We start from the raw sequence: 26,767 nt of genomic DNA, 5'->3' as shown, positions 1-26,767 counted from the left end.
AAGTGACTGGCCCAGAGTCACCCAGCATATATCATGGCTGAATGGGGATTTGAACTCGGGGCTCCCTGGTCCTAGTCTAGTACTGAGCTTCAGTGAGGGGTGGGGCATTTTAAAATCTTATCTCTGGGTCCACTACAACTTTGCTATACCCCTGCTGTGGCACCTTAAAAACATACAGATTTGTCTATTGCATAAACGGTTGTGATCCAGAACCTACTTCATCAGATTCAGTGTGTGTAGTCGCCTTAACTGTCAGATTATACATATACCTGGTACAAAGCAAAAAAGAGAGAGGAAACATTCCATTTCAACATATGCCACAATAAATCTGTTAGCCTTCAGTGTGTGTGTGAGATCCCCCCCACCTCTCTTTTATCTCCCTCTATATTGCATGACCCACTGAAGAGAACACTTCATGCAACTACAACAAAGAGTCCTGTAACACCTTCAAGACTAACACATTTGTTTCAGCATATTCGTGGACTATCATCCGTGAAAGCTCATGCTAAAATAAAACGTGCTAGTCCTGAAGGTGCCATAAGACTGTTGTTTTTGCTGCCTGCGGCAGACTAACAGGGCTTCTCCCTGGACGCCTATGATGCTCTTAGCCATGGAAGTTTATGCCACAATACATCTGTTGTCTTGAAGGTGCCACAAGACTCCTTGCCTGCAGGGCGCCTTCCAGATTACACGCTATAACAGGGTCACTACTGTCCGTTAAGTGTGCTTCCCTCCTGCCTGCGCTGTCAGCAAAGTGCCGTTGTTCACAATTCCGATGCCTTCTTTCGGATTGTTTCCTTGCGCTGGGGTGTTACAACGTTGCATGTGCGTCGCAAATATTTTGCAGGAGGGTTGCGCAAACTATTCACGTTTCCAAAGCGATCCTGCCAAGCCGAAGGTCCCGGTGTTGTGCTGCTCGCTTGGAAACACAAACCAGGAGGCGATGCAATTGGAAGGGACGAAGCAGAGCGGCGCGCGCCTTTGGGGCCACGCAGGCGCGCGCGCCCGCGCTTGCTTCTCTGTCTTCGTCTGCGGCTCGAGCGCCGCTGCTCCGTGCGTCTTTGTGCGCGTGCCTGGATGGGCTTGCCAGGTCCGCGGTGCCTGCGAGTAGGAGCCGCCGCGGCAGACAGGCTGGCGGAAGTGTCTGTCAGCAGCAGTGGGCAGCAGAGCCCCGCCGGCTTTGTGCGCTTCCTCCTCTCTCCGCCCGCCGCACGCCCACCCTCGCCTCGCCACATCCAGAGGAGAGCGGCGGAGATGGCCGGGCGCCTGGACCGGCTGCCTGGCGCCGAGCTGCAGCTCTCCAGTTAGCGCCCTTGCCCGGGAAAGAAGAAGATGCCATTGCCCGCCCGCCAGAGCCCAGGGAGGCCGCCACTAGCAGCAGCAGCAGCAGCAGCAGAGAGACGGAGCCGCGGCGCGAGCAGCAGATGCAGCAGCGCCGCCAGCGCTTGCTGGGCTTTCTCCGCATCCAGGGCGGCGCTTCTCCATTGAGCATCTGACAGCCACAGTAGTAGCCGCCGCCGCCGCCTTTGCTGCTGCAGGAGCAGCCTCCGCCGAATCTCGGGCCCGGGGAAAGTTCCCGCTGCGCATTGGGGGAAACGCTGGCCAGGGGCGGCTGCGCAGAGCCCAACTGCGGGGAAAATGAGGTGAGTCAGCCGAGCCGCGGCTGCCCGGTCCTTCTTTCCTCTCCTCCTCCTCCTCCTCCTCCTCCTGCTTCTGCTGCTGCTGCGCGCAAGTCTAGCAAGCAGCGCGGCGCGACGTCTGGCTGCTGCGGTGAGGAGAAGGCAGAGACCCCCGCCGAGTGCGCGGTGGGAGGGCGGAGGAAAGAGGAACGGGGCTCTCACCTGGCTGCCCTTCGGAGGAGAACCCCCGGCCTGGGCTAGGGCACACAGCTCGATGCCTTCCAGGCTCTTGTGTCTTTCGGTTCTCTTCTTTAGGCCTAAAAGCGTCTCCCCCCTCCCGCCCAGGGCGCGGAGCTTCATCGTTTGAGGCCTTGGTACCCGCTTTCGAGGCTTACACCCGGATCCCTAGTCGGGTCGAGTGGCTGGGCTTCTGCCTTTTTAAGAGCGGCGTGATCTGCAGACAGTCGCAGCAGCGCCAACAAGGAATTATGGTGGCATCGGAGAGCAGAGGGGTATCCGCTTGGTGGACTAAAGCCCACTCCATCTGCGTCCACCAAAACGGACGCCACTCTGAATCTGTTAGCCTTTAAGGGGTCACAGGCACTCTCTCTTGTTCTGGTTTGTTCGTTTTGCTTCACAAACTTAGTGACTGCTCTGGCGAATCTGTTAATTTGCGTATTATCACCTACACAGGCATCAGCAGCAGGTGATAATGCCGCTCTCTTTTGCAGATCGCACTGTTCTTAATAAACCGCCTAGAGATGTACATATCAGGCGGTATAAAAATATGATTGAAACATTATGATAAAGAAATGCACACGAGTAGACAGTTTTACTTGGTCGGTTGACAGTCCTAAAGCCGAGATAGTGTGATAACCATGAGGAGGCCTCTGAGCCGAATGTCCTGAAGACTGAAGGCTCTTTCACATTGTGTGTGTGTGTGTGTGTGTTTGCGCGCATAAGGTGTCCTTTCAAGCACAGATGCTCTAACTGGTCTGGTGGTGAACTTCTGGTTGTTCAGAGGACAGGCCTGTTTATCCCTTCCAGATTGCACATTTTTCATTGAATGTGCACATATTGGCAACATGCCTCCTTCATAAGGGCGTGAGTCCGTAGTTGTAACCAGCCTCTGTAGCACCTGGGATTAGACAGGTCTGTGTAGGACATGGAGTAAAGCTTTCAGGAAGCCTCTCTTTCAAATGGAAGCACTGCCATTGTGTTGATAGGGATTTCTCTCCCGTCATCCCATGCATGTTCTCCTGCATCCATTTCTCTTGGTAAGCAGCTGCATTTTTGTACAGGTGTGTCTTTGCAGAGGGGAAAGACTCATGCACAGTCTATCAGACATAATAAAACACCTGAATTTCTGTGCTGGGAAAGGGTGTATGCTGTGAAGCAGCCTTTGTTGCTAGTGCCTCTCTCATGCTTTTGTGTGCATAGATATCTTTCACCATCATACTCCCCATGGGTCTTCCAACTCAGTGACTTCTGTATGTTTTTGTTGCTCAGAAAACAATGTATGGACATGGTTTAGGTTTACTAGCTACCTCTTCCAAATCATGCAGGGGGAAAGAAGGGAAAATAGGCACTTGCATGCCAAATGAATATTAAGTGCACCATGTGGAGAAACACACACAGAGTATGTGCATAGCAACAGAGGTGGAGGAAACGCTCAACCCCCCCCCCTCTGTTGCCATGGATGTGGGTGTGTGCATTTTCTCCATCACTATTGCCATGCATAAATGGTGTGCGTTCACAGGCTCTTTCCTTTATCTCTGTTGCTATGCATAAATGTGTGCAGTGTGTTTTCCTGTGTGTATGTGAATTTATTTCTTTGCATGTGGTGAGTTTGGCAGGGGAAAAGCCCCTTATGTCCAGCTCCCTTTCTCTCGTATATAAAATATGTGTATGAGTTGAAGCCATGCATGGTCTTCTCCCACCCCATCATTGTTGCTTTATTTGTCCTTATCCTCTCTCCCCACTCTGCATTCTACTTTTTGTGCCTGTAAATGTGAATGTCCTTGGGTATGTGTTTTTCTGCCTTCCCACTTTTCCTCTACATACCTTGCCACTTGCACACCTAGATTTGTGTACGTGTTCCTAGAGAGTTGAAATGGATGGACAGGGCAGTTCTCTAACATCCTCTGCATTGCTTTTTATGGGATAAGGAAAGGGTGGTGCTCACTGAATCTCCCCTTTGTGGCATGGCTGTTTTGAAGCTGGAAGTATTGTGCCTGGTATAGTGTGGTCAGTTTCATTTTTCTTTAGAACAAAAGAACAGCCCTGGTGGGTCAGGCCCATCCAGCATCCTGTTTCACACAGTGGCCCACCAGATGCCTCTGAGAAGCCCGCAGGCAAGCATCATGCCACTGAGGCTGGAGGTGGCCCACAGCCTCCAGACTAGTAGCCATTGATAGAACTGTCCTCCATGAATTTGTCTAAGCCCCTTTTAAAGCCATCCGATCACCACATCCCATGGCAGAGAATTCTACAGATTAATTATGCACTGTGTGAAAAAGTACTTCCTTTTGCTGGTGCTAAATTTTCCTGTGATATATGAAAGCAGGTGACTTCGGAAAGGATCCCAGAACAGAGTTCTGGCTGAGGCATTCGGCACAGTGATGAAAACTCTCTGCAGGTGACAAAGTTGTTCTTGCATTTCATTATGTACAGCTTCATAGGACAAGATCAGAATAGCACAGAGAGAAAAGAGTCTGATCTTCCTTGAGATTTGCTTCCTGAGACACCCCTTATTCTGATTCTTAGGACCACCATCACAGACTCATTTACAGTGGCTGAAGTGGAAACAGTTATTTGGGAGTGCAAGTGCTTCCACTTGCTTTGGCCGTAGAATTCTGAAATGTCGGAGCATTTTGCTGCTGCTTGTTGGGAACAGCATCCAGCCACTGGATATCCTCAGTAGGGGTGTGCACAGAACCAGTGGGGGGTGGTTTGAAGGTGGGGGGCATACCTTTAAGGGTGGGAGAGTGCCCCTACTCCTCCTGCCACATTTCCCCCACCGGTGCTTCATTTTAAAAGTCCCCATCGGGGCAGCAGCGTACCTCCCTGCTGCCCTGGTGTCCACCTTGGCCGGAAGTAAAAGGAAGTACCTGGCGTGCATGTGTATCTCGGGCACGAGTGCAACATGTGCATGCACACGTGCTGGGTACTTTATTTCCAGCTGAGGAGGTCACCAGGGTGGCAGGTAGGTACCCTGCAGCCCTGATGAAGACTCTTAAAATGGAGCGCCGGCGGGGGAAATATGGGGGGAGGGGTAAGGGCACGCTCTCCCACCCTTAAAGGTATGCCCCCCACCTTCAAACTGGCAGAACCTCTGGTCGTTCAAACTAGTTCGGAGACCCATAAAGGGCCTCCAAACCAGTTCCATGCACATCCCTAATCCAAGCCCACATGCTGTCAGACGTCTGGTAGGCAGGACATCCAGAAACACAGAGATCCCCTCCCCAGAGGTCTCATTCCAAAAAAACAGTGGCAGAAACTGCAGGAGTCTCTTCTGATCAGCTAGAGAAGCTTCCACTGTTTCTTATTGTCTGCATATCCCAGTTCAAGGAAGAGAAGACCCTGCCTCTCTTCCAAACCCTCTGCATATGCCAGAGGACCCCGGGGAAGAGAGGAGGGCAGGGTGTTGGGTTAGTGGTGACTGTAGATAATGGCTGGCTACAAAGCCAAGGAAATATTTGTGGACCCCTGGAAGTCTTGTGTGTCTCAGCCATTTACCAGAAAAGATGACTGTAATGCTAGTGGGTTTTGTGTGTTTGGCATGATTGGCTGTTGTTACTTAAACCCATGTGACAGATTATGTCAGGGGTTATAAAATGCTGTAAACACTTGGCTATAGTGGGCTGGCACAGAGCAGTGTGTGCCATACACATTTCTTGTCTCCTTTTAATAGTGGTAGCACATGTGCTAATTGGGGAACTGCTCAGGGCTCTCATTTTACCTGCTCCTTTTAAGGTTAGAATGCTCTCTTTACCAATATAAAATAACTGCTCAGGAGAGAGAAGAAAATACCTAGTACTGTAATCTTCGAGGCTTCCTCTCCAAGCCTAGTACACAGTGAACTCCCAAGCTTATTCTTCTTATGCTTTTTTGCCATGGAACAGTCTCCTTCTTTGAGTCTGCATGTGAGGTCCGCCCTGCTAAGCCCACTACACTTCACTCTGCAGTGAAGTCTATTGACATTAGGACAGGGGTGTCAAATGGAGGAGAGCGGATCTTGTGGTAGCTGCTTTGCTAAGTAGCTACCACAGTTGTCCACTTTGAATTGTCCACTTTGCTAAGCAAGATCCACTCTGGTTTGCATTTGAATGGGAGACTACGTGTGAGCCCTTAGGGGATGGAGCCACTCTGGGAAGTGTACCTGCATGCTTGCATTCAAAAGGTTCTCGGTTCCCACCCTGGCATCTCCAGTTAGGGCTGAGAGGGACTCCTGAGTCCTCCTTGCAACACTGGAGAAGCTGCTGCCAGTCTGTGTAGACAATATGGAGCTAGATGAACCAATGGTCGGACTCGGTAGAAGGCCGCTTCCCATGCTGCCCTCCAGCTGTTGTTGGCCTACAACTCACATCATCCTCAGTCTCAGTGGTCAATAGCCTGGAATGATGAGAGTTGTTGTCAACATGAGCTGGAAGGCCACAGTTTGACACCTCTGCATTAGACTAACTCAAGACTATTGCAGTGCCTTGAAAGGCATTCAGAAACTGCAAATGGTCCAGAATTATGCCACCTGGTTAGTGTTGGAGGCCCTTATGTGGAGCAACTGACCCCCTTTTTTGTTTGATTTGCATTGGCTCCGAATTTTTTTCATGCTTTGGTTATCACTTTAGAAGCCCTAAAACAGTGATCTTCACTATTTTTCAAGTGTGGCCATTTTGGCACACACAAAAAGTAAATGTGAGAGCCATTTCCTACTGAGCTGACCTCTGAGCACTGCTGTCTTTTCCTAACACTGTGTTGCGGGGGGGGGGGGGAGCTTTAAGATACACAGAGCCATGTTGAGTCCCTGTTAGGATCTTCAGGGAAGGCTCTATTCCTCTGTGTGCCAACACCTTCTGTGTTTAGGTTGACCACTACATGAGACAGAACCTTCTCTGTAGCCACATCCAGGCTTTAGAAGTCCCGTCCCTGGAATCTTTGATCTGCTTTTGGTGTTAAAATCCTGTTTATTCTGCTTTGTGTGTGTTGTTGTTTTTAGAAGGAGGTGCTCCTTAGTTTTGGTGGCAGTCTGAGGCTATGGTATTGTGTTTAATTTTTTATTCATTTTGCTTTTGATCCCCCCCCCCGAAAAACTGTATATATTAAAAAGTAAATAGCCAGGACCCAGGGGTTTACAAACTATGGCCTACTGGCCAACCATTATTATTTATTTATTAATTATTTAGAATATTTATAACCTGTGTCTCCAGTGCACTACTGCTCAGGGCGGCTCATGACAATAAGAAAGACACAGATACAATAAAAGTAATAAATTTATTATTTTTTAAAAAGTCAGATTAAAAACCACAATTATTAGGTTCAAATTAAAACTGAAAATTGTAAAAAGCTAAAGAACCTACCAGATATAACAAAACAATAATGGAACATTAAAAAGCCTCTTTAAAAGGGTGCGTTTGAGATGTTTTTTTATAAACACTGAGGGAGGGAGCATGGCGAAGCTCTTCAGGGAGGGCGTTCCCAAGCTGAGGGGCTACAACCGAAAAGGCCCTGCCTCTAGTCCCCACCAACCGGATCTCTGTTAGTGGCGGGGTCATTAACAGGGCCTGAGATGATGAGCGGAGGGCCCTGGCAGATTCATATTCATATTATTGGCCATGGCCAATCCTGTTCCTCGCCCGAGTCCTCAGGCATGCATGGGGAACTCTGGAGAGGGACAGGGTCTTGTCTGACTTTGCACTGGCTTCAGAGGTCCTTGGACTGTCTGTGATGTTCAGTTTGAAGATAGAGATGAACCCTTGGGAGGTTGGATTTTGTCTCTGACATCTTGCTGCTCCTTGGAGAGTTTCTGTACCTTGGAAGCACAGCATAAAGTCTGAAATTTGGAAATCCAGTACAGATTGCCTGGAGGTGATAGAAAGGGGTGGTTTCCATTGCAGTGGGATTTGTGTAATCTTGCTAGGACCTACTCAAGCCCTGACCTCTTATTCCGTAGAGGGGCTGTCATCAAGGAAATCGGTCAATTATACATTTTGAGCCATTTTAAATCTGCATAAATTTGCATGTCTACCAGAGTTTGAAGAAAAGTTTTTAGAATTGTTTTTTTTAGATAACCGTGGATTCTGTGATATACATGCACGAGTCTTAGGAGGTCTTCTTTTTCCTGTATGAGAGTGGAAGAAAGCCTCTTTTTAAAAAAGATAAAAAACAAAAAAACTAAATAAGATTACAAAAATACAGTTGCAAAAGAGATATTATGTACAGTAGTTATGAAAAAGAAAAAGGAACAACTATACAGTTACAAAGAGATACTATGTAGTTCGGAAAAGAAAAAGGAATCAAATACAGTACACTATTTTGTATAATTATTGGTCTTGTGGCAGCAAGGATGTATTGTTGCCTTTCCAAGCAGGATCCACCCTGGTTTGCATTTGAATGGGAGACTACATGCGATAGGGTTGCCATGTCCCCCAAAATTCCGGGTTTTACGCGGATTTTAAGCATCTCACTGACATTGCTTAGCCCACCCAGACTGGCCTGGATTTCAGCTTTCATTTTAAAAATAAAAAATAAAAAAAGCTAAGCTCTAGCCTTGTAGAAGCAAAGTTATGGACCAAAATGAGCAGTCGCTATTCTGCTCAAAAATTATTTTCAAGCCAATTTACATAATATGCAAATTAAAAGGTAAAGTGTGCCGTCAAGTTGATTTCGACTGCTGGCACCCACAGAGCCCTGTGGTTTTCTTTTGGTAGAATACAGGAGGGGGTTTACCATTGCCTCCTTCCGCGCAGGCACCCGGATTTTAGGCGATGGAGCTGCTCCGGGAAGGACACCTGCATGCTTGCATGCAGAAGGTTCCAAGTTCCCTCGCTGGCATCTCCAAGATAGGGCTGGGAGAGAGACCCGCCTGGAACCTTGGAGAAGCTGCTTTCAGTCTATGTAGATAATACTGAGCTAATTGGACCAATGGTCTGACTCTGTTTATGGCAGCTTCCTATGTTCCTAACTTCAAAAGAAACACATGTGTGCATCTCTGAAGAGGCATTCATTCTTGTGTGAAAGAGGAGGAGGAGGAATCTGTCTTCAGAGATTTGCCAGTCACCAGCCAGTTTTTAAAGCATTTTGTATAACAAGCAACATTTAAAATATCAGTCTGGATAGTTGAAGACACATTTAAACTTATTTGATTAATAGCATATTGATCAGTATAGGCCAGGGGTTCTCAGGTCTCTAGATATTGCTAAACTGCAATCCCCATCATCCCCTGCCACAATAGCCAAAGGATGATGGGAGCTGTAGTCCAGCAACATCTGGGAACATAAGTTTGAGAACCCCTGGTATATATAACCAATTAATCAACTAAGCACTGCAGCTCTGTTGTTTTTAATATAATGAGCCTCCAAACTCATGCACTATTTAAAGTCACACTGTGAATGAACAATTAATAAAATGTAGCATTTCTACAGTGAGTGTTGAAGTTATTTATATGCACCACCCCATTAATTATCACAACACAACACATTTGTAAGGCAGGCCAGTGTTATGATTCCCATAACTTGGACTAGAAGTGGCTTGCCTAATGTCAAATTCATGGCCTAGGTGTGATCTGAATCAAGGACTCAATTAATAGTTGAGTCTTTTAGTTACTATGCTATAAAAGGTCTCCGATTCCTTTAACCAATATATACTGTGTGGGAGAGGGCAATGGTAAATCGCTCCTGTATCCTACCAAAGACAACCACAGGGCTCTCTGGATGCCAGGAGTCGACACCAACTCGATGGCACACTTTACCTTTACACAATTATTTATCATATTGAGTTTATAAATCTGTGAAGAAATAATTGTAAATTATGTCAAAATTCTATTAGACCACCAGCTGACAAACATTGCTGTAACTGTGAGCAATGCTGTGTGTGTGTGGTGGGGTGAGTGACACGCTGGGGTGGGACTTCGGATCCATTGTGTAATATTGTGGGGCCCTTTAAGCTTGACATAGCTTAGGCCCTCAGCATGTCTTAATCTGGCCCTGCTTCTCGGGTTTGGAAGAAATTCGAAGATCCTCATGGCCTGCTCTCTGTGGCGGCTTCTGGGCCAAGACAAATTACTTGCGAAATCTGCATAACCAAAACCAGAGTGTGCTGCAAGAAAATAGCAGTTTGTGGGGGTACTTATTCAGAACTAATTCTGCTGCTGTTTCTAGGAGGGCAAGTTTGGCTTCTTGTCATCTCATTTTGATCCATACCACTGTGGTGTGAATGTGCCCTAGCATTAGAGCTGCTGAAGAGGCAAAGAGACTCGGCACTCTGCAGATCTTCTCACATGGGGCTTTTTACACAATGCTCTTGCTTTAATCAAGTTGTTAATGTCATAATAACATGTGCATTGACCAGTATACCCGTTCACATTACAAATATCTCTCCTCTGCATTCTCTTCCTTTGAAAAATAATCGGATGTTACTCAGGCAGCAGGAGAGAGGCCTGAGTGTAAAAATTTTACATTTTAAGGCCTGAGTGTAAAAATGCCCTTAGTCTCTACTTGTGAACGAGGAACATAGAGTAGAAGATTGGAGAAGGCAAGAAGAACAGAGCTGGCTAGTGGTGGGGTGGGGGATTGCAGAGATGTGCAGCCACCCCTGCAGAAATATTTGCAATGAAACTAAATGGCTGATGAGGGCTGAAATTGTAAGCACAATGATTAGGAAATAAGTCCTATGAACTTACTTCTGGTAAACATTTATAATATCATGCTATTATTAATTCACAGAAGAAACTGGGGCGAATTCTACCCCATTTGAGAAGGGGGGGAAAGTCCAAAACTTTGTGTTCAGTGTTCTGCAACTCTGTGCTTAAGGTCAGGATCAACCATAACAAAGTTGAGTGCTTTGAGTGTCTCCTCCATCATTTCCTTGTAATATTTTTTTAAAGTTGCGGTAGTGGCAACTCATTTTGCATTGCATGCAAACTGAAAGCACTGTGTATTTATGGCACTGGGATCAAAGAGATCCCACAAAATGCTGTTGTAATGCTGTAATCGCTCTATATGTCTATAGATGCTTAGACCAGAACCTGTTCTTTCCATGTTTTACATGAAAAGAGCACAGAGGCTGAAAACACGATCTTTTCTAGATTTATAACTAACGAAGTCATACCCCAATACTCGTGTTAGTATACACTTCAATTGTAAACAATATTATAAGGGGATTTTATAACTCGGCCCCCACATGTGGTACAACCCACCCTGATTTCTTCTGAGGGTTAATCACTGAATTTAACTCTAGCTAAGCACTTTAATTGTGTGGTGGGTGAGCATTTAGATAATAAACCTTAATAAATGGGAGCGCTATTGCATGGGGAAACGTTGTGAATGAAAGTAACTGGTCATTTTGTACAATTGAGAATGGTATGATCGGAGTTCTACTGGGATTATGTTTTCCACTGTTCTGTTCACAAAGTTACGTTATGAGTATTTTGGGCCCAGGAGTGGCTACTATCCATGCTAAAAAATATCTGGAGTTAATATAAGTTGCAGAAAAAAGGATGTTCCCAATGTCCATGGTAACAGCTGCCATGAAGAACCATTCAGACCAAAATCCAAGTAGCTTAAAAAACCAGCCCCACCCCCAGGATCGTCTCCTGAGTTTATCTTATACCTGAGCGTTGTTGTTGCTGTATAGTGACCAAATATGTCTATCTGTCTTCTGCTGCTTGCATCTGATGTGTCTGTTTTAAAATGTCACAGTGCCCCCAGCAAGTCCATTTTCCCATCTGGTTCATGATTTCTGTTGTGGTTTTATAGAGATGAACGTTTTGTTCTGAAACTTCCTTGTTTTTTGCAGTTGCCTCCATGTAACCAAAAGCAAAAGGGAAATCTGTAAGAACACATTTCATTAAATAGACACATATCCTCCTGGGCATAGGGTGGAAGAAGAGTAATCGACTCGGGTGGCTCACAAGCAAAATGCCAGCAGTGGTGGCGCTGCCAAGAAAGCCTGGGAAGAAGCTTCTTGGCATGTGATGAGCTCCCTGCTGTGTACACACACAGTACACTTAAAGTTTGGCAGGGATTTTCTGAGCACACAGTCAGATGACAAAGGTGCTGCAAACATGTGCATTAACGTTGGGGAAATTGGAACTAAGGAAAACTGCTGCGTAGATGAGCTCTAAGTGTTGACATTATATTCAAATACTGTTTTTAGTCCTGGGCTGTGCCCGTGATGTAGGTACAGTGCTTATTTAATGGAAATATTTTATGGTGTCCTGCCTTTTTTGGTACATGCCTAAAAGGACCAGGCTTATATTTGGAAAGATGAACTGAATTTCAATTATATTGGCTGACATGCTGCACAGCCTTGTGAAGGTGGAGCAAGAGCTCTGTCCTTGCAAGGAGCAATTAAACTAACATGTGAGGCTTGCTTTGCAGCACTGGGCAGGCAGAGGGAAGGGAGAAATTATTTTTGTTTTCCTCCCCTCCCTGAAAAAGCCCTCTTTGTGTCCAGCAATATGTCTTTGTGGGCTGCATGGCTCTTATGGACCATATTCCTGGACATAAAAAGCGCTTTTGTGGAGAGAAATAAAGATTAATTTCCCCTCTGCCTCTGCCTGCCCAGTGCTGCAAAGCAAGCCTCGCATGCTGTTTAATCATTCCTTGTGAGGCTGGAGCTCTTATTCTGCCCTTGTATGACTGTGCAGCATGTCAGCCACTGAACTTTGTATCAACAGATCTTTCATTCAAAGTTATGCCTCTAAGCTTTGGCATCTGCACTGCAGCCTAATGGGCAGCATTTGCCCTGCAGTGACAAGATTGCTGGGGTCTGTATTTCATGGGCAGCACTGGGAGGGTCAGATTAAGTTGCAACAGGCTGCTGTTGCTTGTCCTGATGCCCAGCCCTGCTGACTTCCCTCTTTCATTGTTATAGAACCTCATGTGCATAGCATCACCACCCCCCACCCCCAATTGCTCTTTCTTCTGTGTCTGTTATTGCTGAATTGTAAAAGCTCTTATCTCAAGACAGTATTTGGAAAAAGAAAACCCTGCCAATCTCATTCTGCAGGGGAAATGCTGCTCCCTTCAAAGTGCTGTCCTAGACAGCCAGCTAGAGCTGGACATTGGCCCTGATTAGGCTTATCAAAAGCTGGATATGAGACCCAAGAGCATACATAACATAGCTGTAATAATAACATTAAAACCAGTTTTTACACCAAAAATAAAGGAAGTAGTAGTAGAAGAAGAAAGAGTGCATGGGCAAATACTGCAGGAAACCTAGCATTGCCTGATAGTAATTGCCCTTGATGTATTCTGCTTTTGTTGGAATAATTCTAGGTTTTGAACACTTCTGCTTGCTTCTAGTATGTGAAAGAAAGCGTGTTCTATATAGATTCCTCTTATTTCCTATTATGCTGTGAGAGCATTCTGAACAGAATCACAATCCTAAGGAAGAGCCATTTTGATTTCTAAAATCAAATGTTTACCAATTTTGGTCCCAGTCCAACTACACCAGGCCTGCACAACATAAGGCCCAGGGGCCGGATTCGGCCCACAGGGACTATTTTACTGGCCCCCAGCTATCCTGCAGCAACACAGCAGCTGGAAACTGCCTTATTGTGCCATCCTGTGCATGCTTTCTCAGAAATATGCTCCATGGTGTGCCCAGAGAGGCTTACTCCCATGTAAGCATGCCTAGCATTGCTGCCTGAAAGCAACAACAGTTTAGGGAGAGGAGAGGACTTGGCATTTGTTTGGGGCTGGCATGCACTCCAGCGGCCCCACTGATTGAGCAAGGACAGGACCTGTTCTCTGGCCACTGTCCTTGGTTAAAACTATGGGTCCATTGACAGGGGGAATAGATCCACAAGTAACTAATAATATTTAATTTTAATGTAATAATGTGTTAAAAATTTGATCTCGGCCCCTGCACGCCAAGCTGTGGATAGTTCCGGCCCACCAGGGGATCTGAATAAGCCCCATTGAAACAATGGAAAAGGTAGTAGCAACTTGCTTTTGTTCATTCATACATTCAATTCATTTGATTTCTATACTGCCCTTCCAAAAATGGCTCAGGGCTGTTTTACACAGAGAAATAACAAATACATAAGATGGCTCCCTGTCCCCAAAGGGTTCACAATCTAAAATGAAACATAAGATAGACACCAGCAGCAGTCACTGGAGGTACTGTGCTGGGGGTGGATAGGGCCCAGGGGTTTAGTCAGGATAACTTGTGTTAAATTGGGGCCCAGGTCAGAATTTGTGATGTTGAACGCATACAGAGAATGTTAAACTGCTCTCTGTGTGTGAGAGAGAATATATAGTCAAGGGAGTGATGGACCTTAGTCTGTGCCATATTTTAATTCAGTTTTTTGCACAGTTGTTGCTATCGGGGGGGGCATTCGGTTTGACCCCGAACCATTGAACCGGTTAGGGCTCGAACCTGTTTGCACATCCCTATCTCTCAGCCCTGTCTTGGAGATGCTAGGGAGGGAACTTGCAACCTTATGTGTGCATGCAAGCATGTAGGTGCTCTTCCCACAGCTGCCCCGTATTTCACAGAGCTCACATGTAGTCTCCCATTCAAATGCAAACCGGGGTGGGACCTGCTTAGCACAGGAGGCAATTCATGCTTGCTGCCACAAGACCAGTTGGCCTCCCACTGCTAAAATGCAGTGGTGGATATTGTGACTAGCAAAACACTTGTGTAACGAGCAAACTTGTGCTCGTTCAAGGAGATTGCATAGTTGCTCTCAAAATAGGGATTGTGCGAATGTTCGGAGTAAAGCAAATGAGACATGCCACCGTTATGCACTGTTGCGCGAATGTAAGCATGCCTGTGGTAGCGCAGCACTACTCTGGAATGGAAACCTGTGTCAACCAGCATTCAGTGTTTATCTTTGCTGTCTTGAAGGAGAATGTCAGGAAACCAGAATATCCTTGCTTTCATCTACAGCATCTCATGGTATGGAAAGTCATTTGTAGAATGGAAATAATGAATCTTTCTCATTTCAAAGCAAGCAGATTTCTTTACAGTACAGACTGACACTATCATAGTTTTTATCTTAAGGCAGAGAATACTCAACTGTGTGATCTGACAAAGGGTATTATTTGATGTTGGATCCCTTTCCTCTTGCTTTAGTATCAACTTGGCACATATTCAAAGGCAGATTAAAATGAAAAGTAAGACTGTATCTGGTGTTACTCCACATATCCTTATAGACGGTGCCTCTGATACACGGTTACACACACCAAATTTCCATGAACTTAGCAAGACTTAAGTATTGTTCATTATCGCAGCCTTATGTATCTTGAATATTTTCATGTTTGCTGTTTTGCAGAACATATTTTTGAAAATCAATTATTACAAAAGCTACCATTGAGGGGCAGCAGCAAGCCTTCTTAAAAGCAGATACGTTTTTTAAACATTGGTAGATAGAAGCATACAAGAAAAAGAAAAGAGTGCGAGAATATTATATGGATGTGTTTGGGACTAAATGCATTGTGATAACCGGGTGACAATGTTTTGGGGTTTTGGAGAGTTTATGACAGGAGGAAGATTATGTAATTGGTCCGGAAACCTTGTAATTAACAGCAGAATCCTCCTCTTTGATCAGAACTGAGTTATAGAACTGGTAGCAGTAATGAAGTTGACTAATGCCATGGCATTAATACAGGAGATTAAAACACTGGCTTGGCCTTAATGTACAGGGATTTAAAGAATGCCAAGGGAATATTCCCCTTATGTTGTATTTAGACCTGCAGGAGGACAGGTTTCAGTAGAGGAAAAAGTCCCTACTTGATAACTGGGAGGGGATGGGCAACCCTTGCAGTGGGGAAATGACTTCCCTAGCAAGCCAGAGGTTGCTGGTTCGAATCTCCACTGGTATGTTTTCCAGACTTTGGGAAACAGCTATATCGGATAAAGGAAGATGCTGAAAGGCATAATCTCATACTGTGTGGGAGATGGCAATGGTAAACCCCTCCTGTATTCTACCAAGGACAACTACAGGGTTCTGTGGTTGCCAAGAGTCGACACCTACTCGACGGCACACTTTACCTTTACTTCATGCCAGTTTCAGATTGGATATTGAGAAGCATAAGACACATTTACTGGACAACAGACTGGTGAGGAAATTAAAATGTAAGGAAGTCCTAAAGTGCTGCACATTGGGACAAAAAGATTTTAGGAACATAGGAAACTACCTATACCAAGTCAGGCCATTGGTACACCTAGCTCAGTATTGTCTACAGGGGTAGGTAGTCTTGGCTGTCCAGCTATTATCTTTCCATACTGACTCCAGTGCTCTTTAACATCTACATGAAACTGCTGGGAGAGATAATCAGGAGGTTTGGTGCAGGGTGTTATCAATATGCTGATGGCACCCAGATCTACTTCTCCATGTCGACCTCATCAGAAAATGGCATATCTTCCCTAAATGCCTTCCTGGAAGCAGTAATGGGCTGGATGAGGGATATCAAACTGAAGCTGAATCCAAATAAGACGGAGGTACTGACTGGTGGGAGGGGGGTCAGGACCTGAGAGATGGTTTACATCTGCCTGTTCGGGATGGGGTTACACTCCCCCTGAAAGATTAGGTACATAGCTTGGGCGTGCTCCTGCAGCCAAAGCTCTCTCAGGTTGAGGCAGTGGCCAGGAGTGCTTTTTATCAGCTTCAGCTGATACATCACGTCCGTCCATTTCTAGAGGTAAATGACCTTAAAACAATGGTACATATTCTAGTAACCTCCAGACTTGACTACTGTAATGTACTCTATGTAGGGCTGCCTTTTTACATAGTCCTGGAACTACAGTTGGTACAGAATGTGGCAGCCAGATTGGTCTCTGGGACAACCCGAAGGGAACATAGAACACCAGTTTTAAAACAACTGCACTGGGTGAAATGTTTCTGGGTGAAATATAAAGTGCTGGTTATTACCTATAAAGCCCATAATGGCTTGAGCCCAGGCTATTTAAGAGAGCACCTCCTTTGTCATAAACCCTGCCACCTATTACAATCTCCTAGAGAGGTCCGGTTACGGTTGCCAAAATGCTGTTACAATGTACAGCTTGTTTGGTGGCAACCCAGGACTGGACTTTCTCTGTTGCTGACCAAGGACTTTAGAATATGCTCCCTGCTGAAATAAGAGCATCTCCTTCTCTGATTGTTTTCAGGAAGACTCTCAAGACTTTCCTGTTCTTGCAAGCTTTTAATTAGAATTAATTTTAATAATTTTAATAATTTGTTTTAATGGTTTTATATTATTTTATTGTGTCTTGTGTATTTTAATCTGTGTTGACTTTTAAATATTTTAATTTTTGTACACCGCCTAGAGATGTACATATCAGGTGGTATTAAAATATGACCAATAAATAAATACTGTTAAACTACAATAGCAGCTGGAGAGCCAAGGTTGCCTACCTCTTGTCTACACTGACTGGCAGTGGTAGACAAGAGGTGTGTGTGAGTACAGTAAGATATTCCCCTTAGGGGATGCAGCTGCTTAATGTGTGAGTACAGTAAGATATTCCCCTTAGGGGATGGAGCTGCTCTGGGAAGAGCAGAAGGTTCCACGTTCCCTCCTTGGCACGTTCCCTGGACTCTTCCCCGTTCCCTGGAATCTCCCACGTTCCACATTCCCTCTACTTTCCCTGGAATCTCCCTGAGAGAGATTGCTGCCTGCAACCTTTAAGAAGCCTCTGCCAGTCTGTGTAGACAATACTGAGCTAGATGGACCTATGGTCTGACTCAGTATATGGCAGCTTCCTATGTTCCTCCTGGGTTTAGGCATGAGTCTTTCTCAATGGTAAGGTAAAGTGTGCCGTCGAGTTGATGTTGGCTCTTGGCAACCACAGAGCCTTGTGGTTGTCTTTGGTAGAATACAGGAGGGGTTTCCCATTACCATCTCCCACGCATTTGCCTGATATAGGTGTTTCGCATCGTCTGGGAAACATACCAGCGGGGATTCAAACCGGCAATGTCTGGCTTGCTAGTCAAGTCATTTCTCCGCTGTGCCATTAGGTAGCTTCCTTCCCAGCAGTACCCGGGCATTTTCCAAACAGGGCTTTTAGCTCACATCTCCTTGGGAATGGAGGGTGTGCATTCACATATTGGTCAGATTTACCTTGCAGTTCTTGCGAGCCATCGGAGCACTTCATACATGATTCGAGTTTTTCATTGTGCGTTAGAATCCAGCCTGATTTATATCCACGGTAAAATAATTCACTTTTTTGTGTTGGTTTTTGGGGGCAACTTTGAACTTGCAGTAAAGCCTCACAGTAAACTTGTGGTAAAGCCTGCTGTGTGAAAAACACCTTGGAGATGCCAGGGGTTGAACTTGGGAAATCCTTTATGCAGAGCAGATGCTCTACCACTGAGCTACAGTCCCATCCCACAATGTTCCTAACTTTGCAAAAAAGTCAACTGTTAGCAATAATCTAGGAAAGAGATCTTGGGAGTCCTTGTGCAAAGTCCACTGAAAATGTCAGCTTGGTGTGATGCAGCAGTGAAAAAGTCAAACTCGATGGGTTTGTACCCTGAGGTTTCTTTCTTTAGGAGGGCGACCTTAGGAAGCAAATCCATGTTAGGAGCTATTAAGAAAAGGGATTGAAAATAACTGATATAATTGTATATCAGCAAAAGTAAAGACTCCTTGCCTTAAGAACTGTGTAATCTAAATTTTGATTATGGTCAAGAGAGTAGATAAGGGATAAGCTGGGAAAGGAATTGGTAGAAAAGAGGAGATCCCTTACCAGGGCCATTATGTAAATCTGTGGTGTGGCTACCTTTTAAAAATAGTGTACCAGTTTCCCCCATATTGAAGAAAAGTACAACCAGAATGATCAGTGAGTAGAAGCATCTTCTGTTTGAGAAAAGTTAAAGAGGTTGAGGCTGTAGACAGCAAAGGTCAAAGAGAGGAAATATGGAGGCTTATCACATTATTTAATGGTGCAGAGCTAATGAATTAATATTGTCTTCCCTCAAAGATTTGAATGCCAAGTCATCCAATTAAAAGGGTCAACAGTAAGTCCTGAACAGACAATACTAGTACAGTAGTACTGCTGTAGGTAACACATCATTAATTTTAACTGCCTCAAGATGGGGTCACAGCCGCTAGCTTAGATTATTTTTTTTTTTAAGGGTTGGGCAAATATATGATTGTTACAATAGTTGTCTCAGTTATGATAGCTGTGACTAGTGCATCTCTTCTCTCCCCACTCTAAAAACAAAATGTAAACATAAAGTTATATATATATTCTGGAAGCATCAAATGTTCCCTATTTGAATGAGAGGAGAGATTGCAACGTTCAGTCTCATGAACACTTGTAACTTCTTGCAGGTAAAGCAAAGAAATATGTTTGAATTGGAAGTCTGCTCTATGAATATAACCTGTGGAACTGATGGTCGTTGGTTGACTGGTTCCATAAATATGATGACATCACTTCTCTAGAAGGTTCTTGCTGTGAATGTATGTATTCAAGACAGAATACCTGTGGAAGGGGAACTAATGTAATATGCAATAAAGAGCTTAGAACAGATATGTGCAATACATGGATGAGCATGCAAGAGGAGGGATGTAGGACAAAATTATATAAAAGACAATATTTATTAAAATAATAATTTAAATCCTCAAAGTTAAATACAGTAAAAGCTCATCAAGTGCACTGAGGCAAAAGAGGTTTTGTTTTGGTTTTAAATGAAATTTTAAAGTATCCATAGTATACAAAATATACAGGTGAAACTCGAAAAATTAGAATATCGTGCAAAAGTTCATTAATTTCAGTAATGCAAATTAAAGGGTGAAACTGATATATGAGACAGACACATTACATGCAAAGCGAGATAAGTCAAGCCTTAATTTGTTATAATTGTGATGATCATGGCGTACAGCTCATGAGAACCCCAAATCCACAATCCCAGAAAATTAGAATATTACATGAAACCAATAAAACAAGGATTGTAAATAGAACAATATCGGACCTCTGAAAAGTATAAGCATGCATATGTATTCAGTACTTGGTTTGGGCCCCTTTTGCAGCAATTACTGCCTCAATGCGGCGTGGCATGGATGCTATCAGCCTGTGGCACTGCTGAGGTGTTATGGAAGACCAGGATGCTTCAATAGCGGCCTTCAGCTCTTCTGCATTGTTTGGTCTCATGTCTCTCATCCTTCTCTTGGCAATGCCCCATAGATTCTCTATGGGGTTCAGGTCAGGCGAGTTTGCTGGCCAATCAAGCACAGTAATCCCATGGTCATTGAACCAGGTTTTGGGACTTTGGGCAGTGTGGGCAGGTGCCAAGTCCTGCTGGAAAATGAAGTCAGCATCCCCATACAGCTCGTCTGCGGAAGGAAGCATGAAGTGCTCCAAAATCTCCTGATAGACGGCTGCGTTGACCCTGGACTTCATGAAGCACAGTGGACCAACACCAGCAGATGACATGGCTCCCCAAATCAACACAGACTGTGGAAACTTCACACTGGACTTCAAGCATCTTGCATTGTGTGCCTCTCCATTCTTCCTCCAGACTCTGGGTCCTTGGTTTCCAAATGAGATGCAAAAGTTGCTCTCATCAGAAAAGAGGACTTTGGACCACTGAGCAACAGACCAGTTCTTTTTTTCTTGAGCCCAGGTAAGACGCTTCTGACGTTGTTTGTTGTTCAGGAGCGGCTTGACAAGAGGAATACAACATTTGAAGCCCATGTCCAGGATCCGTCTGTGTGTGGTGGCTCTTGACGCACTAACTCCAGCCTCAGTCCACTGCTTGTGAAAGTCCCCAACACTTTTGAATGGCCTTTTCCTGACAATCCTCTCCAGGCTGCGGTCATCCCTGCTGCTTGTGCACCTTTTTCTTCCACACTTTCCCCTTCCACATAACTTTCTATTAATGTGCTTTGATACAGCACTTTGGGAACATCCAACTTCTTTTGCAAATTACCTTTTGAGGCTTTCCCTCCTTATGGAGGGTGTCAATGATGGTTTTCTGCACAACTGTCAAGTCAGCAGTCTTTCCCATGATTGTGATTCCTAATGAACCAGACTGAGAGACCATTTAAAGACTCAGGAACCCTTTGCAGGTGTTATGGATTGATTAGCTGATTGGAGTGGGACACCTGGAGCCTAGACTGTTGAACCTTTTCACAATATTCTAATTTTCTGGGATTGTGGATTTGGGGTTCTCATGAGCTGTACTCCATGATCATCACAATTATAACAAATTAAGGCTTGACTTATCTCGCTTTGCATGTAATGCGTCTATCTCATATATCAGTTTCACCTTTTAATTTGCATTACTGAAATTAATGGACTTTTGCACGATATTCTAATTTTTCGAGTTTCACCTGTATAAGCATGAGATCTGAGGAAAAAAGACAGTTCTAATCCAAAATGCCCCTCTACTTTGGAAGACTCTTCACCCCCAGATTCATTAATCCCCCTCCCGGGTTGCTTTTAAGGCCCTTAGCCCTTTATTTTATTTTATTTTATTTTTATTTTTTAAAAATTGATTGTTGGTATTTCTGTTGTTCACCGCCTAGAGTCATTGGAGGAGGTGATATATTAGAAGTAGCAATAAGTAAGTAAGTAAGTAAGTGGGCAGTTTGTCAGCAATAAATTATTGGCCAGTCACAATTTAACCTCTCCCAGTTCTCATTAGTGGCTCTATCAAAGGGCTGGATCGGAGTCTACAGACTTGGACACCTCCTCTATTTTTGGTTTGCTTCAATTGTCACTCCTCGCAACATATTCATTATATCAGGCAACTTCCTTTCCCTTGTTACTACTTATAATAAATTTCAAAATGACAAAATGTTGCATCAACAGGTTCTCTCCACTGTGATGACTACTTTTCTTCAAGTCTCTAAAGTCTTTTGCTCAGAATGTATGAATTCAAATCAGAATACCTGTGGAAGGGGAACAAAAATAAGACCCAATAGGGCAAGGCTGCACAACATCAGGCCCTCTGATTGCTTTTGGACTACATCTCCCACGATCATCACCAGTAACAATGACCAATAGTCAGGGATGATGGGAGTTGTAGGCCAGCATCTGTTGGAGGGCCAAAGTTGTGCAGCCTGACAATAGAGAGCTATAGAAGAGAAATGTGCAGTGCATGTATGAGCATGCAGAAGGCAAGATCTAGACCTGATTCAGACAATCCAACAAACCATGGTATATTGGATCATGAGCACAAGCCAAAGGAGTCCCGAGGCCACACACTTGCTCCACTAGCATTTCCTCTTTGCCAAGATAGAGGCATCTTGGTTCATTAAATCAAAGCTCCTGGGATTGAGTGAACAAACAAGGATTCTTTCCTCACTGCCTGATGTAGAGCAAGAAGAGGGACCATGGTTTGTTGGATCCTCTGAATCTGGGTGTAAGTTTTCAACTTGTTGAACCCATGAGAGTGAGGAATGAGCCCATCAGAGTCAACAGAGATACTTTGTTAGTTGAGAGGCAGTTCATACATACCAGCTGACATTCTGCATAGCTTCACGAGGGTAGAGCAAGAGCTCCTTCCTTGCAAGGAGCCACTGAACTAAATGAGGGCAAGGTTTGGCTTAAATCACAAAGGGAGGGGGATTGATTTTCATTTCTCTCCCCTCTCCACAAAAGCCCTTTTCACACCCAGGAATATGTCTGTGAGGGCTGTGCGACCTTCAGGGACATATTTCTGACAGAGAAAAGGACTTTTGTGGGGAGGGGAGAGAAGCGAAAATCGCTTCCCACTCCTCTTCTGCCTGGACTGCATTGTGAGCCACAGTAAGTTTAGTGGCTCCTTGTGAGAACAAAGCTCTTGCTGAGTCCTTGTAAGGCTGCACATAATGCCAGCCGCTATAAATGAATGCATGACTTCCAGTAAAGATTAATGGGAAACTCACTACAAAATTGTGATAACTCTTGATTTTACAATAAAAGATGAACATATTAGTTGTAATCTTTTATGAGCTTAGCTTTAGCTTTGCGATTCCCTTTTCAGTTTTTCCCCCAGAACTTGAAAAGAGTAGTAGCAGTATATGAGATATTTGAAATATCAGTTTGTGATTTACTTTTTAGACAATGACTGCATTTCCCCCATTCCCAAGAGCTGGTATTTAGTGTGGTGTGCCTAAAATATGAACCACCTTAACTGGCACAGCGGGGAAATGCTTGACTAACAAGCAGAAGGTTGCCGGTTCAAATCCCCACTGGTACTATATCGGGCAGCAGCGATATAGGAAGATGCTGAAAGGCAACATCTCATACTGTGCTGGAGGAGGCAATGGTAAACCTCTCCTATATTCTACCAAAGAAAACCACAGGGCTCTGTGGGCACCAGGAGTCGAAATCGACTTGATGGCACACTTTAGCTAAAATACTGAAAATAATTAGAGATGGCTACATAAGTCAAAGCATAATTATTCTGGTGGTGGGGGATCTCTAGTCCCTAAATGCCACTCACTTCCACCCTCTCTCTTCAGTCATTCCTGTTGCAGTTGTGGAAATCTCAGCATCTTGTTTTCAAAAAGCACACATTCTGTCTTTGTGGTAGGAAAAGAAGAAATTGTGCCATGCTTTGTCTGCCCGGAGACCTTGTATGCTGCTGCCCCCTGTGGCAGCCTGCTACGTTGCCTAATTATCTGGCTTTTAAAGTGACAGATGAAATATACCCTCTGTTCCGTTTTGCAGTATCTCAAACATGTAGGTTTGAAAGGATCATGAATGAAGGTGATAGTGTTTGAGGTGTAAGTACTTCAAGTAAAACAACCCCTCATTATTTAGTGAAAGGAAAGGCATGTGTGAGCAATGATTAGGAAATCCAACTGAGCTTGAACTGAAATAGCCCCACATTTCAGCTTACCCATTCAAAACAAAGGAATGGAATAGTTCATGCCCTGCCTTCAATCAGACTGAAGGACAGGCATACAAAGCCAGTATTTGCAAGTATTTCTATACATTTGTATAAATGTCATGTCAGATTTGTGAAGGAGGCAATGGCTGACATCTAGACTAAGGCTGCACTAGAGCAATGAACAAAGTTGTGCACACAGGGAGGTTGCAAAGGAGATAATCCCTTGTCTCTTGGTCTGTTTGTGCGAGTCATGCATTTGTGCAACAAGAGTAGTGGAACAGGGCCTGACTAGTGTTGCACTGGCACAGTACGAGAAGTTGAACACCCTTAAGTTTCATAGTGCATGATGTTGTGGTGCTCCATGATAATGTCATGTTAGCAGTTACCTTCTATGGGATGTATACAAGATTCTGATGTGTATTGTGCAACCTGTTGTGCAACTTGTCAATATCTTCCACTAGTGCAAAGACTAATCTGGAACAGTTGCTCTTTTCACTACATTCTTAAGCTAGCACAACAGTAGTCTGGATGTAGGCCAGGATGTGGGCATCTACTTCAGCCATAGGCTTTGCATCCTGTTGCACCAGCACAACACTACTCTGGAGTGCAAGTGCCCAGCTTAACGAAACTAGCCAATGCAACATGTTTGCACAAGCACAGGGGTAGTCTGGATGTCTGCCAGTGTTCTGGCTCTAAGGTTTGTGAGTTCAACTGGAACTGGAATCAGTGGCATAGGGAGAATGCTGGCGGCCCCTTGCCATCCAAGCCACGCCCCCTACAGTCTGATGTCAGACACAGGGGTGTGGCACCTGAGCACAGCGGCCTGGGTTCTTTGAACACCCCCCTTTGTAGTGGTGGCTCTGCCCCTGATTGGAGTTCAGCCTTCTGAGATAAGGGAAGCAGGGAGTGACATGGTTTTATTTATTAATACTGGACAAAACAGTATTAGTTTGGGTGGCTGTCCAGTGACTTGTGATCTTTTGAGACTGTTATCAGGAATTGACACTTTGAACTCACACCTGGAACACTTTCAACTTGGCCTTTGGTGCTGAACAACTTCTTGTGCCTAGAATAGGTGCTTATCATGACAGCTTTCCTGGCTTTAAAAAATAAATCTGACAGTAATTGCTGATAAAACATCAAATATTTGTATAAACATCACACCAGATTTGTGAAGGAGACAATGGCTGACGTCTAGAACCAGGGATTCTCAACGTTGGGTCCTCAGATTTTTTTGGATTTCAACTCCCATAATCCCCAGTCCCAGTGGCCTTTGGTTGGGGATTATGGGAGCTGAAGTCCAAAAACATCTGAGGACCCAATGCTGAGAATCTCTGAGACTAATGCTGCGCTAGAGCAATGAACAAAGTTGTGCACATAAAGGAAGGTTGCATAGTACTGTAGATGCTCACAGTTGTGCAATCCCTTGACTCTTGATCTGCTTGTGCAAGTAATGCATTTGTGCAACAAGAGTAGTGGAACAGGGCCTGACTAGTGTTGCACTCGCACAACAAGAGAAGTTGCACACCCTTAAGTTTCATATCTGGAATGCAAGCACCTAGCTTAATGAAACTAGCTAATGCAACATGTTTGCACAAACATGGGGTAGTGAAATATTGTTCCAAATGTTTCAACAAGTTCTTAATACAGTTTTCTTCATTGCAAGGCCTGGGGGCCAGGGCAGTTCCCAGTGAGGTTTTCCGACTAACTGTTTGTTAGGCATGTGTGAAACTTTAGCCCAAACTGGATATTCCACACAGCACCACCAACACACGGAGATGGCCATGCCTGCTATGCAATGCTGCACGTGCCCAGCAGAATTGGGACTCTTTGAAGGGAAAGTGAACCCTCTTGAGCCCCAGTACCATCTTAGAAGGCACACATGGAGTGCTAGGAAGTGTAGTCTTTCCCAGAATGTTCCCCATAGAGCTCTATGGGGATTATGCTTCTCAGCACTCTATTTATGCCTTCCGAGAGAGCTCTGTTTTTCTTAAAGCCACCCCGCCCCCAGCACTGGGAGAAGCACAGCACTGTGTGGAGGTCAGTGCAATGGAAAATGGCTTTGAAGGGTTCCCCCCCTTTTTTTCTTAACAAAGTGCCCCCTCCTGAAAGACCATTCCAGTTGAACTCTGATCGCCCTTGAAATATATAACAAAAAGATGTGTTGCTGGTTTTTCTGTATAAAATGAAAAATCTTCAATTAAAAAGCTTCAGAGAGAGAGACAGAGAGAAATCATGCGTTATATTCTATATTGTGTAAATCAAATTCCCAACTTTATATCTTCTTGTTCTGCTTTGGGTTTTTACACTAGGGATCTAAAGAGATGTCATTTGAGAATCGGCTGTTCTCCAGTCATGCCCTCGTTAGGCTGTAGCTTTGTCTTCAAAGTAATTGGAATGACTACAATATGATGTTTAAACAACTTATTAGTACTAGATTGGAATGTAACTGAACAGGTTGCCAAATGACAGGACTTTTAAAATGTCACCAGTCTTGCTTTGTGGAAGGGAAGTAAGGAACTTACTAGGGGTCATCTTATTTCTAGTTTTATTCATGAAAATAAAATGAGGACGGAGGAAAGATGAGCATTGTTGAAACAAATAGGTGGATTAGGTTGAAGACTTTTAAGGAGGAAAACCGCTCACTCATGTTTAGATAAATACAATAATAGTAATAAATGGATGTGTTGAATATTAAGCCATGAACTTGGTGTTTATTTGGGAATTTGGGAATTTTTTGGAAATTATTTGGCAATTTTGATCACAAATAATTTTGGCATTTTCCAAAAACAAGGTGTTTTTTAAAAAAGAAATAAAGAAGAAAAATTATTGTACATTAGGTTAATGAGAAGCAGAAGAATAAAATTTCACACATTAACTTCAGCTAAGATCTAGTATGAGATTTTAGTATTTGTATTGAGAATTATTATTCACATTTTATATAAGCTTAATTACTCAAAGGGTTAAATAAGGTGGTTCATTTTGATTTCAAAGTACAAATGCCTAACCTCTGATATGGAAAGAAATTTAACTTGGCCTGCTACAAAACATGGAAAGTACTGAAGATGGAACAATATATGCAGGTCTGTAATTCTGATGGGCTTACCCTAGGATACTGCAAGAATTAATCACAATTCTGGTAGTTGTACCCATCTTGGAG

The 26,767-nt window shown here is 44.2% G+C and overlaps 1 protein-coding gene across 2 annotated transcripts in view; it reads left to right on the top strand.

The window, feature by feature from the left end:
• The first annotated feature begins 1,000 nt into the window (after positions 1-1,000).
• EVL (Enah/Vasp-like) overlaps positions 1,001-26,767 on the top strand; it is a 254,336-nt gene continuing 228,569 nt past the window's right edge. Inside the window, exon 1 of one of the 2 annotated variants that reach the window (XM_053258108.1) lies at positions 1,001-1,643. In XM_053258108.1, coding sequence (XP_053114083.1) covers positions 1,639-1,643 — 5 coding nt within the window. In that variant the 5' untranslated portion in view covers positions 1,001-1,638. Of the gene's footprint in view, positions 1,644-19,115; positions 19,247-26,767 lie in introns of those variants that run through there. The other variant, XM_053258116.1, reaches the window with a different exon arrangement.

Source organism: Hemicordylus capensis, chromosome 1, assembly GCF_027244095.1.
Source record: "Hemicordylus capensis ecotype Gifberg chromosome 1, rHemCap1.1.pri, whole genome shotgun sequence".
Lineage (NCBI taxonomy): Eukaryota > Metazoa > Chordata > Lepidosauria > Squamata > Cordylidae > Hemicordylus > Hemicordylus capensis.
This window is presented reverse-complemented; position numbering and strand designations above follow the sequence as displayed.